This window comes from Balaenoptera borealis (assembly GCF_965194805.1).
Source record: "Balaenoptera borealis genome assembly, chromosome: 19".
Taxonomy (NCBI): domain Eukaryota; kingdom Metazoa; phylum Chordata; class Mammalia; order Artiodactyla; family Balaenopteridae; genus Balaenoptera; species Balaenoptera borealis.
This window is the reverse complement of record NC_138878.1, coordinates 27993050-28008624: the sequence shown is the minus strand read 5'-3', so window position 1 is coordinate 28008624 and position 15575 is coordinate 27993050. Positions and strand designations below refer to the sequence as shown.

The 15575-nt window shown below is 41.3% G+C and overlaps 1 protein-coding gene across 1 annotated transcript in view; it reads left to right on the top strand.

Annotated features, from left to right (window-relative positions):
• The first annotated feature begins 2450 nt into the window (after positions 1-2450).
• The window catches only part of AMFR (autocrine motility factor receptor), a 40352-nt gene continuing 27227 nt past the window's right edge, over positions 2451-15575 (top strand). Inside the window, exons 1-4 of the mRNA XM_082366969.1 lie at positions 2451-2943; positions 10095-10187; positions 13262-13426; positions 14798-14950. Coding sequence (XP_082223095.1) covers positions 2677-2943; positions 10095-10187; positions 13262-13426; positions 14798-14950 — 678 coding nt within the window. The 5' untranslated portion in view covers positions 2451-2676. The remainder of the gene's footprint in view (positions 2944-10094; positions 10188-13261; positions 13427-14797; positions 14951-15575) is intronic.

Sequence of the window (15575 nt, the reverse complement as noted above, 5' to 3'; positions counted from 1 at the left end):
ATCTTTTAAAATGCAAATAAAAAATAACCTTACATAGTTAGGTTAATGTCACCTATTCTCATATTGAATCTTCAGAAATTACAAGCTTCTAAAAGTATAATATTTAGACTGTAGTTTTTATGTAGTCAGAATCAAATGTTAAAAGTTGCTATTAAACACAAAGTCATTCCAGGAAACAGGCTGCCTAAAGTTTTAACACTTAGAAACTAGTGGTTCTCTCAAAATATAACTCAGAGTATAACACTTTGAATTCAAGATGGTGGAATATTGTACCTTAATAAGGACAGATTTATTAACAGTAGCCCCTTTCTTACGGTGACAGGACAAGTTTGGTATATGATATTTTATAACTATTGTGGCTTGGATTGAATTTGGATAGTTGGATAGTGTGGTTTAAAATTTATGGGGGGGCTTCCCTGGTGGCACAGTGGTTGAGAATCTGCCTGCCAATGCAGGGGACACGGGTTCGAGCCCTGGTCTGGGAAGATCCCACATGCCACGGAGCAGCTAGGCCCGTGAGCCACAATTACTGAGCCTGCGCGTCTGGAGCCTGTGTTCCGCAACAAGAGAGGCCGCGATAATGAGGGGCCCGCGCACTGCGATGAAGAGCGGCCCCCACTTGCCGCAACTGGAAAGAGCCCTCGCACAGAAACGAAGACCCAACACAGCCATAAATAAATAAATAAAAGAAAAGAAAAGAAAAGAATTTACCAAGTTTAAATTAAAAAAAAAATTTATGGGGGCTCAGATAAAGTAGAACAGTTACTTCTGTGGAAAATCACTGTCCTTTTTTCCATATAAAACTTTAGTTATCAATAAAGTTGAAAGTTTAGCATTTTAATCAAATGGCTGCAGGTAGAGAACCAAAGGGAACTGAAAGTTTAATCATATAGATCTCATAAAAAAGCGTGTGTGTGTGTGCACACTCGTCCTCCCCAGTAAAAGCCAAACTGTTGTGTTCATCACAGGCCCTTTAATAGGATGTTTCTAAAAATTACAAATTGGATAGTAATAACGTTGAGCTGAGCGATCTTTCGTTTTCTAACTAATAAACTTTTAGAATTAGAATATTAGGTATGAAAGAGACCTTGAATATATTTTAGTCCTTTTCTTTTGAAAGTTTGTAAGATTCAACAAATATTTGCTGAATACCTACTCTGCATCAGGCACTAGTACAGGCCCTTGGGGATACAATGAGGAATAAGACCCCCAAGGTAGCACTTTTCTTTGGTAGTGCTTTTCTTTCTTTTTTTTTTAACAGCCTTATTGAGCTATACTTTACATATTTCACCATATAAATATACAATTAATTAAAGATTTTTAGTATATTCAGAGTTGTGCCACAGTCACCACAATTTTAGAACACTTTCGTCACCTCAAAAGGAAATCCATGTTTAGCTTTTATTATACTTCAGTTCCCTCATCTCCCTAAGGAACCATTAATCTACTTTCTCTGTCTACCTATGTTTTTGCTTGTGCTGGACATTTCGAATAAATGGAATCACACTATGCGGCCATTTGTGTGGCTGCTGTCACTTAGCATGTTGTCAAGGTTTGTCCATGTTGCAGCATGTATCAGTACTTAATTCATTTTCATGGCTGAATACTATTCCATTGTAGGGGTTATCACTTAGGTATCCATTCATCACTTGAGGGACATTAGGGTTGTTTCTACCTTTGGCTATTAAGCATAACGTTGCTATTGACATTTCTGTGCACATTTTGTGCGGTGGTGTGTTTTCATTTCTCTTGGTTATTTACCTAGGAGTGGAATTGCAAGGTCAAATGGTCACTCTTAGGTTTAAACTTTTTGAGGAGCTGACAGACCACTTTCCAAAATAGTTGCACCATTTTACATTCCTACCTGGTGTATGAGGGAACACATTTTTATTTCCTGCTAAATCAGATTCGTTTTAGACTCTGCTGGAGGTTACGAGTAAACAGCAGAAACTTTATTTGCGAGGAATTTAAGACCGTTGGTTAATTTTCCTTCTATGGGGTCAGGGCCTCTATTATTCCCTAAGCACCATCTCCTCTTTCAGCCACCTAGGAAGCTCCTAGGCCCGCAGGGGGTGCTCCGGGGTAACCTGCTTAAGGGGTAGTTCAAGGAAACAAGGGAAGGGACAAGTGGCCGGACGCCCGGTGGTGGGGGTACCCACGTCCCGCGGATCGGCCACGCGGCCAGGGCTCGACCGCTCGTCAGCGCCGTCGGGCCTGAGTGACGCTTGGGCTCGGCCCCGGTCGGGTGCCCTGTGCGTCCGCGGGCCAGGCCGAGCTGGGGTGTCGGCGGAGGATAATGCTGGGTTCTGGGCCCCAGGGCCTGCGGCCTGGGCCTTCGCCAGCCAGGCGGCGGCGCGACCGATAGGGGCGGGGGACGGAGGCCGCGCCCCCGCGCCCGTCCCGCCCGCACCCTGCTGGGGGCGGCGGCCCGCCCCTAACCAGCCGAGGCTCTTCCGCGCCGGCAGGGGCAGCAGCGGGAGCGGCGCGGGGCGGAGCGGCGCGAGCGGCCAGGAGCGGCCCGGCCCGGCCCGGCCCGGCGAGGCGGCGGCGGCAGCGGCGACGGCGGCAGCAGCGACGGCAACGGCGACGCCAGAGCCCGTGGGCGCCGTTCGCGAGGCCGCCGCGGCCCGGCCGCAGCGCGGGGAGGCCTGGGGGCTGGAAGCCGCCGCTGCCGCCATGCCGCTGCTCTTCCTCGAGCGCTTCCCCTGGCCCAGCCTCCGCACCTACACGGGCCTCAGCGGCCTGGCCCTGCTCGGCACCATCGTCAGCGCCTACCGCGCTCTCAGCCAGCCCGAGGCCAGGCCCGGGCCTGGGCCCGCCGAGGCGGAGCCGGTAACGGCCCCGGTGCAGCCAGACCCGGCCGCGCTTGTCCGGCCGAGCACCGGAGGACCCCGGGCCCGCGACGTGGCCCAGTACCTGCTCTCGGACAGCCTATTCGTATGGGTGAGCGAGGCTGCCGGGCCCGCCGAGGAGGAGCGGAGAGGAGCCGGGCGGGGGATTGTGGGGACCGCCATGTCATCCATTATCTGTGGGGGGCGTGGCTGGGGCCGGGGTCCCCTCCCCCCGGGACCCCCGAGAGCGAGGCCCGGGGGGCGGGGCCCCGCCCGCGTGCGCGCCACCGAAAGACCCGGTGAGGGGTTGGGGGGGTGGCTTTGGGGTCGTGAGGAGGGGCGGGTCCCGAGGGCAGGGTCGCCTTTGAGGGCCTGAGGAAGGGACTCTGGGACGCGGTTGGGGAGGCGCAGGGGGCGGGGCGCAAGGGGACGCGGCCGGCCGGGGAGGGTCAGGGCTGGGGGGGGGAGGGGGGAGGTGCTGGGGTGGGTTGTGGGGAGAAGTAAACGATGGCGGAGCAGAGTTGGGGTTCTCAGGGACCACCGGGAAGGAAACAAGGAGCCCTCAAAGAGCGGGTTGACCTGGGAGGCTGGGACCGGCCAGTCAGTTACCCCGGCTATTTTATTAAACTGTGGAGGGAAGTTGGAAGGCTTTTCGGACTCTGTCAGATCCGGAAATGTTAACAGGTTTCCCATGAAGAGAGGGAAGAGACAATTCGGATGTTGAGCATAGGAGAGTTTTAGGCATCTGGGTGTGTTCGGACATTCCTGTTTGGAGAGAGGCCTTTTTTTTTTTTTTTTTCTGTTTATTATGTGATTGTCCTCTTTGGGTAGAACAAACACACAAACTGTGCTTCCTTTCCTGCTGCTTTTACCTGGTGATTCATGAAAGTTTCCTTTGATGTCTGAAGGCAGCCAAAACATTCGGAGTCAAGAGGTGTCTCTCCATTTGAACTCAGGATTTCTCCTTTTAGTGATCCATTTTAAAACACGGTTTCCAGTTTGTCTGCCAGTGTAAGATAAGCAGCATTTACAAGGCATAAATGCTGGTTTCACTTACTAGAACAGATAATTTCAGGCGGGTAGATCAACAGTATCTTGGCTTAAGAGCTTGGCTTCTACCTTGGCCTTTGAATGCCTCACGGAAACCCCACGACGATCAGAAAAGTTGTTCCAGGACTGAAGTCTGTCCCTTGGATTTGCTGTTGTGTCTTGGGTCCAGAGTCTTGTCTCCTCCTGTAAATTCCCGTTTCGGGGTGAGAGCCGGCTGTAAGTGACTGGGATTAATATTCCAAGTATACAGAATGATACACAACTCATTTGCTATAATTAACCCCGCTGTGCTTCATCAGGAAGCAGTGGGATTTATGAACTCTCTGGGTGTGGATCAAGTCTCTTGGTCCTTCTGATGAAGAGATGAGTAGAAGGCAGTGAAGTGTGAAGTTCCATTCCTCCACTGCTGTGTAAAGCTGAACCTTACAGTACAGAAGAAGGGAGAAGAGAAAGAATTCAGCCGCACGTCTCTTGTTTAATTTCTATTAAACATAGATTTAAAAAATCTATTTTTGCATTTCAGTTGGCAGGTAAACTGTGATGTGAAGAGTGATTTTGCCAGATGTTGAGATTATAATGTAGTCTTTTATGTATATATATATATATATATTTAAGTATAAGGTACAAATAAGCCTTTGAAATGGAACTGCTATAGTATTTAACAACTACTAGTATTGTTTAATGATCTCCCTGCCCCCTCCCCAGAGTTTCTTTTTACAAAACTCATGTTCAAATTCCAAGGTTAACACCTCTTCATAAAACATTACATAAAGCCTGTTGATTTTCTGTGAAAATTATTACTTTTAAGAAAATTTCCTTTTCTTCCCAGCTTTTTCAACAGAGGTCTTGCCTCATGCGAATTTGTAATTTCTTCCTATCTGCTGATGATTTTTTTCCTTTCTCAGTTGATCTTGCTGTTTTTCTTCCATCTTTCCTCTGTGGTTTTCACACTTATCTTGGTCTTCCTTGGTTCCTCAGACCCTCCACGTATGCATTGTCAGTTTTCCTCATCACTCATTACTTAAGTTTCTGCTTTAGTAGACGAGTGGGAGTCAAAATCTCAAATGCCTTCCTCCGAGGCCTGACAGATCGCATTATTAGGTGAATATATGGCGGGGCCTTTGTCAGAATGGATCCTTTCTTGCCCTGCCCAAGGACACTCAGATTCAATTTTTTAAAAACCAAGCAAGGGACTTCCCTAGTGGCGCAGTGGATAAGACTCCACGCTCCCAGTGCAGGGGGTTTGATCCCTGGTCGGGGAACTAGATCCCACATGTGTGCCGCAACTAAGAGTTCACCTGCCACAACTAAGGAGCCCAACTAAGGAGCCCGCCTGCTGCAGCTAGGACCCGGTGCAACCAAATAAATAAATAAATATTAAAAAAAAAAAGGCAAGACAAAACAATCAATTGATCTTTCTGCCAATTTGCAAATCCTGCTAGATATTATTTTGCATATTGGAATCTCTAAAACTTATCTTTGTAGGGCACAGTTTAGATGAATATAGATACTCATATAATGTCTTCGTTTTGATTAATGTCCTAGGTGATTTTAGGCGTGTTAAATGGTTGAGAAACTGATGAGGGAGAGGATAGGGTATGGGGTGAAGGTCAGATGATGTAAACCTTGCATGCTCTGTTAAGGAGTGTGAACATTATTTCATGGGCCAGAGGGTTTAAGTGGAAGAGGAGGGGAGGAGGGGCTGTCATGATGAGATGATCTTTTCAGGGGCGGACCTATAGCCACAGTGGGGAAGATGGATTTATGTAGACTGGGAAGAGGCCAGATGTAGTGACCTAGGACTCCAGTCCCCAAGGAAAGTTCTCCAGGTGGCCCTCTGGCACTGACATTGAGAATAGGTGTGAGGGGAGGTTCCCAGGGTTGTTGCACTAACAAATACCCAGGTTTGACATGATTATTTGTTTCTTCATGTCTTTCTAGAACTTTCATTCCAGATTAGGTTTTATTTTGTTACTCATTTCTAGGGTAATTTTACGTTGTTCAGATGTCACTTCCATTAAAGTACCTCCTGATCAGTTTCCATCGTTTTGAATTGTTCAGGTGTTTTTGGCTTTTCAACTTCATTAATCTTACTCATTAGTTTCATTACTTTCTCCTGGTTTTTTTTCAGTTCTGTTCTGGTTTTTTCTTTTTCTTTTTTATGTATTTGCTTTTAAAACTGTAAGAGGTGGACATGGTAAAATGGAGAAATAGACATGTGAAACAAGTTTTGAGGTTCTGATGACTTAATTATATGCAAATGAAGTAGTTTAAATAGAAGTGTCAAGGGAAAAAGTCACCAAAAGCGAAAATGGATAAAAGTGAACTGACCATTGAGAGCAGGGTTTGGCAAACCGTGTTGGCCTGTTTGGCCTATTAGCTAATAATGTTTTTTTACATTTTTAAAGTTTTTCTTTTTTTTCCGAAAGGAAGACTATGTGATTGAGAGCATGTGGCCTACAGAGTCTAAAAATATTTACTGTCTGATAGCCCATTAGAGAAAAAGTTTCTGACTACTGCTTCAAAGAGCCCATCTTCACATAATTATACAACTTGAGAGCTGAAAGTAATTTACTGGGTTTGAGTCTTTATGAGATGAATATTCCAAAGAAGATTAGAGAAAAATGTTAGCTCCAGAAATGTTGGGGCAGCTGAAGAAAAAGACTAAACTTGTAAATAATAGGATATAAACCTAGATAAACAACTTAAAAATATAGGAAAAATCTTTATAGTTGGGGGGAAGGAGATTGCTATTTGATTGCTTGCTAGATGTATGCTGCATGCTTTGTATAGGTAGTCTCATTATTTCCCTAATGTTGTGCAAAGAGGAACACGAGCATCAGTATAATAAGGGGGAGTTTGCATTACTGGCATTTTATACTTGTCACTGGGCGCCTACAGAAAAGTAACATTCCAGTTGTCCTTAAAGGAGGAGACTGATAAAAGGTGTGTTTTTGTGGGGGGAGGAGGTAGTTAGTGCTGGTGTTAAGTAGAAGACTAAGAAATACCCAGATTGATCACGTCGACGCAGTTCACATCTACATATTATACAAATATATATGGTATGTATACATATTCTTTCTTTTTCATACACAGAAGGTAGCATAGTAATCACATTTCTACACTTTGCTTTTTTTTCAGTGAGCAAGTTATCTTGAAGGTTCTGTATAATGCTAGTAAATGCAGAACTGCTGACTTAGTTTTCCTGGCTTCATTGTATTCTGTTGAATGGCTGTTTTACGGTTTATTGAACTAACCTCCCTGATGGACATTTAATTGGTTTTCATTTTTCTGCTATTATAAACAGTGCTCCAGTGAACCCATTGTACTTAGATTTACTTACATTTAAGTTTGGATTCTGCCCACAAAGAAAGATTAGTTAGCTGTGTATAGCAGAATGAGGTTAGTACTTTTACTGTGGTCTGCAAGGATAAAGTGAGGTGAGAAAGTTTGTCCCAATTCCGTTGGTTTAAATATGAGCTGAAGTGTTGTTTCTGTAAGGATATCACTGGTGACCTAGTGGGATCTGATTTGGAATTTTATTTTATTTTAATTTTTATTTTATAATGGAGTATAATTGATTTACAGTGTTGTGTTTAGTTTCACGTGTACGGCTAAGTGATTCAGTTATACAAATACATATAGCCATTCTTTTTCAGATTCTTTTCCCATATAGGTTATTACAGAATATTGAGTAGAGTTCCCTGTGTTATACAATAGGTCCTTGTTGATTATCTATTTTATATGTAGTAACATGTATATGGTAATCCTGGGATTTGCTTTTAAATGAGGAATGGTACAATTATGTTTCTGTATCTGCAATTTTTCAAGCCTTTGTCAATTTTAAAATTGAGAATTTATTATATCTTTATTGGAATGATGATATTTGTGAAATTAAGACATTTTTCTGTAAGTAGAATAGAATAAATAGTTAATAATTATTGAGGTGTTTTTAAAAACACTTCATTCATGATCTTAAAATAACTTAGTTGCTTCCAATCCTGTATAGCTTTCACTTTCATAAAGTTCACAAAAGATTATCTCTTTCCTTTTACATAAAATCCCTTTCTCATATCAGTTTACTTTGTCAAGCCCTTTTTCCCTTCTTAGCTGTGCTAATTTTTAAATCTTCCATTTATATTACAATAAGAAATGTTTATCTACTGGTGATGGAATTATGAGGGAATTCCACTTTTTTTTTTTTGGTAAATCAAAGATACAAAATTTTTATACCTCATTTTTGAACTTAGAAAAACTTAAGAAAAGTTTTACCTGAGAAGTAATACTTTATTTCTTACTTTGTAACCCAAGGTGTATGAGAATGATGTTTAGGGTAGAGAAATGATTAAGCGACCCTAAATTTGATTTCTCCTCTGTTCTCACAGCAGCTGGCTTGGTCTGTTAGATGCTTACCAAGTTCTGTGTCTTGTAGATCCTAAAAGCTCTTTGAGCGCAGGGTTCAGATCACCCTCATTTCTCTTAATGTCCCACATGCCTTGAGCAAGTAGGTGCTAAATGTGTTGAATTTATTTCTTTACTTTGTAAGCCTACCTGCAAAAACAGGAAGAATTTTTAAAAATTGTTTTGTAATTAGGCTGGGGATGTTTGGCTGATTTTAAAAATCCTCTTCAGCTGGAGGATATGGCATGAGGAATTGGGGTTGTAGTTTTGTCTTATGACATTTTTTCTTAATTAACATGATTGGGGTTCCCATTAACTGGTTTAGAGCACAATGAAGATGAGCCTTTTAAACCTCTATTTCATCTCCTTAAAATTTAGTATTCTACACTATTTGTTGGAATGTTTTGAATAGGGCTGCTCCACAGGGAGTCATGTTAGGGAGGTGGGATGTTTTGGATAACTAATTTGGGTTTTTTCCTGGCTATTTGAAGGATTTAATTACCAGCAGAGTTTCATTTTTCAGCACTATTTTTGTTTCAGTTCTTTGAAAGTACATCACATACTTCCTTGCCCCATTAGACAGGCAGAATGTAACTAAACATAATTTAATCTCTTGTGATGAATCAGGGCTACCATTCATTGTATGTAATGCGTCAGGGCTACCAAAGGGCTGGATGGTGTGAAGCACTAAGGGGAACCTGAAGAGATCTTAGGGAGTTTGCTTTCTTATCTTACTCTCTTCCGTCACCTTCCTTTTATTTACTTATTCTTAAAATATCATTTGCTTCTTTTAAAAGTAGAGGGAAGAATGACCTGGAAAGAGGAATATGGCCACCTTCCTGTAAACTTAGTGAATCAGTGATTGAAGCAGCCTTTACGTTGTTGGTGTTTGTTTTCATTTGCTCTTAATAAAAGTCCTCTTTACCATCTTCATCAAGGTCCTTTTGGCTTTTTCAGGTTCTGTGGTTTTAGAAATCATTTGAGCATCAGTAATGTGATGTGTCACACTAGCCTCTGTGTCAGGGGCAGCCCACGTTTTCATTTTGTAAGCATTACATTTGTTGTTTAGGTGTAAGGAGATCCCTCTCTTAATTACTAAGAAAGTTTTCCACTTGCTGGTGAAGAAGGCTTTGGATTGTTATTGGTGTCTCATGGTTGCCTTTCGGTTCTCAGCTCTTCCTGCTTTCTTGATTCCACTCCCCTCGAATGCCCCAGAACCTTTACTTTAAGGCCAACACCAACCACAGATATCTTTTGTCCCATTGCAATACATTTGAAAATGTGTATGTTTTTGATTCTCAGTTCTTCATGATCTTGTGACTTTTTTGTGACCATCCACACTCTTCTCCACATGTCCTGTTTTTCTGACAGGGCAGGGCAGGGTGTTTGGGTGCTGGACTTCACTGTTCATGATAACTGCATTTTCTGGAAAAGTTTTCTTCTAGGCTGTCAAAATCTTAATGTAGGAAGTGATGTACCTAGGAGATACTTACGGTTTTTTAAGGTGCATCCAGTACAAAGTTTACACAAAATTCAGTTAAGACTGAAGGGGAAGGTGGCCTTCTGGAGGGTACATGTCGGGACAGGGCTCTGAATTAACTGCTGAGCTGGTGCCTCTCCTCCCCACTCCTCATCTGTACCCTGCCACCCATAAAAATGTGCCCCTTCAAATATTACTTATCTTGTACTGGTAGAAAACTGGAAAGGCTCAGTCATTAGAAATGTTGGCTGAATTCCTAATATAAAATTTTTAGAGCTGCTTTTATTTTTCAACAGAAGGAAATAAACTTCCTTTCTTTGGTTTGTGTACAGGTTCTAGTAAATACTGCTTGCTGTGTTTTGATGTTGGTGGCTAAGCTAATCCAGTGTATCGTGTTTGGCCCTCTTCGAGTGAGCGAAAGACAGGTAAGTCCAGATAGCAAGGATGCATTCTTGTGACCAGATTAAAGAAAAAATTTTTTGGTATAATTTCAAACTTACAGAAAAGTTGTACAAATAATATGAAGAACTGCTATATAGACTTCATCCAGATTCAGAGTTATTAACATTTTTCCCCATTTGCTCTAACAGTTGCCTTTTATTTATATAAACATATTTTTTGTGATCCTTTTGAGAGTAAACTGGGGACATCATACCCCTTTAACCTCAAGTACTTTAGTCTGTTTCCTAAGAGCAAGGACATTTTCTTATGTAACCATAGCACAGTGATCAAAATCAGGGAATTCAGCATTGATGAAATACTTCATGTAATCCACAATCCGTATTTAATGTATCCAAGTTGTCTCAATATTGTTCTTTGTAGCTATTTCCCCATGACTTTTATGAGGTAATTTTAAAAGAAGCTCAGACTTGTTTTAGTTTGAGTAATCATATATATCATTCTTTAGAATATGGGTTCTTTTCCAAAGGAATTTACTGAGAGATTTTTGTTTTTCCCTTTGGAAAAGTGTATTAAGATTCATCATTCTACAAGCAGCGTTCAAGTGAGATAGTCTGACATTTGAACATTACTCTCAGAATGCATGTATGAGCAGGAGGTGCTTTCATTAAAGAATTAGTGCCACAAGCATACTGTACAGATTGGCAGTTCCCCAAGGATTTTAGTGGATGGAGTGTAGAATAGTGTGTTTTAAAGTAAGAATTTAGAACTGGCCTTTAAAACAATAACATACAAACAGAACTATATTGTACTTTATCTTCTCCCAGTGGTACAACACAGGAACCTACTACATTAAAGGTACAACAGTGGCCTCACCCCTTACGTGTCCTTTTCAACCCAAATCTCTTGTTATTAAATCAGCTGAGGTCCTAGTTTAGAGTTGAAATGCATTTACTGTGTGATTGAGCCCTTGGATGCTGTTAAGAGCAGGACTGTTTGTTTTCCCAGAAATTTTTCATTAGTGAGTATTCAGTACTTTCTCCAAAATTATCGACTCCAGAGGTCTCCCAGATGGGATCAGTAGAACATAGAGGGTTTTTTGGTAGGATACAGAAGTTTTTCTTTGATGCTTCTTTTGTTTTCAAGAAAAACTTTTGACTTGTGGGCCAGAAATTGGTCAGGCCAGGAAAGCAACCTAATTGCTGGTGGATTGATCTGGCACCAGTGGGCCTTACATACTGCTTTCTTTTCCCTAAAATGTTAAATATCAGTTCAAAATTTACAGAAAACATAACCTTGGAGTATTACAGAGATTTTTCAAATACCTGGAGGTAATCATAATGGACACATTTGTCACTCAACTCTACTTTCAGTTTTTTCAGTATAGATCACGTCTTTCATGTTGTTCAGTGATGACAGTTTTTGACCAGTGTCATCCAGTAGCATTTATTAAGCGCCGTTTTGAGTTAGAATGCTACAGAATTGACATGGGATTACTCTTTGGGTGCTTAAACTTCAAGAAATAGAGTAATGCTAGAGGCAAAGACATTGACTACCTAAAATTGGACAAATATTCAACCGTTAAGTGGCAGTGTAGAACAAGGAATTTTTTAAGTGCACTTAATGCCTACTATGGCACTTGTCTAAGCACCGTACATATATTAACTTACTGAGTTACCCCAACGATTTTATGAGATATATGCTGTTGTTATAAGACCCGTCTTATAGATGGGGAAACCAAAGCCTGGGGATTGTAAGTAACTTGCTCAAAGCCACACAGCAAATAGATGGTGGAGTGAAGGTTCAGAACCAGGACACAAAATGTTCTAGGTTCACTTCATGCTTTCCTGCCCCAGATCTGGAAACAGACATTCACCAAGGATTCCTAGTTCGTTTTATTCTATGAACAAAGGGTGTACAGTCAGAGTACAGTGTTTTAAAATTCTCAAAATAACTCTTATCTTTAAATAGTCACATTATCAATTTGTTCCACACATAGGTTCAATTATTTCTGTTTTTATTCAGTTTTGCTTTTCTTTCTAAGTTTTTGAATTTGTGAAACATTTACATGGTTCAAAACTATACATAAAAGTATACTTAGGAGCCATATTTTCATCCTTATCCTCTGCACTCAGTTGCCACCACTCCCACAGGTGGCTTGAGGTATCTTTTAATATCTGTTGGCTAGACGCCCCTCATTGCCCTTTTTTTCAGGATAGTAAAGATTTTTAAAACTGGACATCCTCAGTGTAAGAAAGAGTACAGTGAAGCAGGTATACTTCTGTGGGACTGTACATTTATATAACTTCTTTGGAAATCAGATGGATGTTACTTATTAGAAACCATAACAATATCCGTAAGCTTTGATTCTATAATGCTGAAAAATAGAAACTTGTACAAAGGTATTCATTGCAACATTTTCTGAATGGTGAAAAAAACGTTTCGGTGTCCATGTGTAACCACTAAAGTGGTCTATTCAGACAGTATTCATTGGCATTGGTAAGGTTCTCACAATATAAGTGAAATAAAAGTATACAAAAATCAATGTTTTACATTTAGGAAGAAAAATGCATAAAAATGTTAAGGCATCATTTTTGTTTTACTTTTCTTTGTACTTTTTCATACATTATTGATTATGGCTGACAAATGAGCATATGTTATTTTTGAATCTGAAGAATGTTTAAAAAAAAAAGGAAGAAGAATGTCCAGTCTTTTTCTTTTGTTTGTTTTAAAAATCTAGAGAGTAGAAGTATTAAAAATGATACTTGTAGCTCTCACCATTCTTTTTGATTTTGTGTTAGAAGTATATGTATTATTAATACATAAGGTACTAAACTAATATCACTCCCCTTTTAATGGCTAAAATTTCATAACTAAGGAATTCAATCCAAAATCTACAGATTACTTTCTAGGTGTCTTCCCTTTATTCTTCAGAGGGCTCTTTTTTTCTTTGCCTTCTATTGATATTTTCTTGTGGACAAGTGTTAGAAAGCTGAGAATAGACTATTTTCTCCTTAGAAGCCAACTTTTGTTATGTTACCTTCTCCTTGAATGGGTTAGGTATAATGGTAATCACCTTTATAAATATTTTTCTTTTTAGCACCTCAAAGACAAGTTTTGGAATTTCATTTTCTACAAGTTCATTTTCATTTTCGGTGTGCTGAATGTCCAGACAGTGGAAGAAGTGGTCATGTGGTGCCTCTGGTTTGCTGGACTGGTATTTCTGCATCTGATGGTTCAGCTCTGCAAGGACCGGTTTGAATATGTGAGTTTTTAGCCAAGCTCTTTTCCTGCTTAGGCACACATTTGCCAGGTCTGAATTGTGTAACATGAATGAGCCATGACACGCATGTGCAGGATAGCTCTCCCAGGGAAGGCTCCTGGATCAGGTACCTTCTACCTGTTTCTTGAGGAACTTTCTGCAGCAGCCAAGGAATGCAGGAGCAGTGTCCCCTAGGGAGGTTTCCTTCCCCTCCCCAGTAATGTTGCATTACAGCCCACGTGAGGTCAAATCACCTACACAAACTGTTTTTGATCACAGCGCAAGGAAACCTTAATATATAAACTGAAAAAAAGCTGGTCTCTTCCAGATGTTTTCTGTTCTAATCTACTTCCATTTTCCCCCTTCTTACTCTGGTTCTTGGAGCCCTTCTTTCTGACTAGCTTACGTTGTTTCCACCCTGGGCCAGGACTGAATTAGCTCTCTTGGCTTCCCTGGTCCCTGGAGAAGTGAACCTTTTCTGTCTGGGTACAAGATCTGCCTCTTGGCTTCAGAGTTGTGTGGGTGAATCTTCATTTGTTAGTAGTCCCGAACTAATCTCGTGGATCCCCAGTAAATGGACGCCTACAATCCTGCCCCTCCGTTAAACCCACTCCACAGCCCTGCTTGCCCCTTTCTTTACCCAGTCCTCATGGACCATGGTGGTCCTTGCATGTCTGTGTGAGTTAATCTCAGTTCCAAAGCCTTTAGCTGTTTCATAATTCAACCCCCATCCCAGGACATGGACAGGTGCTTCTAACCTCCCCGACTGGTTTGGTATCTACACCTTCCTGCTCAGGAGTCACAGCTCCAGGCCTTCCTTTCCAAGCTGTATACTGTTACCATAGCATTATGATAGTAGTCAGTCTGCACCTGGATTACACTTCAGTTGTCTTAGCCGTGAACAGGCTAGGAATGTCCTCTCAAGTGAATTTGAGGGATTAGGGCTAGAACAAGATTGTGAAAGAACACAACAGAATGTGGTGCTGCCCTATTGAAGTTGAGTCCTGTTGAAGCTAGAAGAGAGAATTACATTCCTTTGGCAGATTGTTTCTAGAGGCTTATAATCCCACTGGTAGGAGGATCCTTGAGAATTTGAGATGCAAATATAATGTATATTGTTATATTCCGTAAATTAAATGATAAAGATCTCAAAATATCAGCTCATACTCATATTTAGGTTGGTTGGAGAATTTTGACCATCTGGTAATGGGATACTTTTCTGTGCTTCCATTTGGCCATGCGGCTACGCACAGACCTCCAAGCAAAGACACCAAGGTTAATCTTGAGTTTAATTAACACTGCCATGCTTAGTCAGGTTTAATTAACACTGCCATGCTGAAGAATGAGCGTCCTTCTCCTGTTTTGCATTTTTAGCTTTCCTTTTCTCCCACCACACCGATGAGTAGTCATGGTCGAGTTTTGTCTCTACTGATTGCTATGCTGCTTTCCTGCTGTGGATTAGCAGTTGTCTGTTGTGTCACAGGCTACACCCATGGGATGCACACATTGGCTTTCATGGCTGCAGAGGTAAGATGCAGAGACGGGGTTTTGCTCTGATTATGTTCCTGTGTATTTTCAAGGAAGCTAGATGATTATTGACAGATTATTTTCACCCATGATGGATATCTGGTCTTCATTTTAACAAGCATTTTTTGAGTTCCTTTGTTTGAGGTTGGGTATTGGTACTGATTGCTTTTACATATGTTATTTCACGTAATCCTTGCTACAACATAATAAAAAGTACAGTTGACCCTTGAACAACGTGAGTTTGAACTGTGTGGGTCCACTTATACATGGATATTTTTCAGTAGTAAATTCTACAGTACTACATGGTCCCTGGTTGGTTGAATCCACAGATGCGAAGGAACTGGATACGGAGGCCCGACTATAAATTATATGGGGATGAACTCCCATATTGCCCAAGGGTCAACTGTAATTATTTTTGCCGACATTTATATAGTGCTTACTATATGCTGGGGATTGTTCTAAATTCCTTACATATATTGACTCATTTTATTACTCCTGTATATTAATGGGGAAATGGGCATGGAGGGTGAAGTGAATTGCTTAAAGTTCCAAAGTGGCAAAAGTAGCACAATCCAAGTTCTGTGACTTCCAAGTGGGAAGAGTTTTCTCCTTAAGATATTGTAAA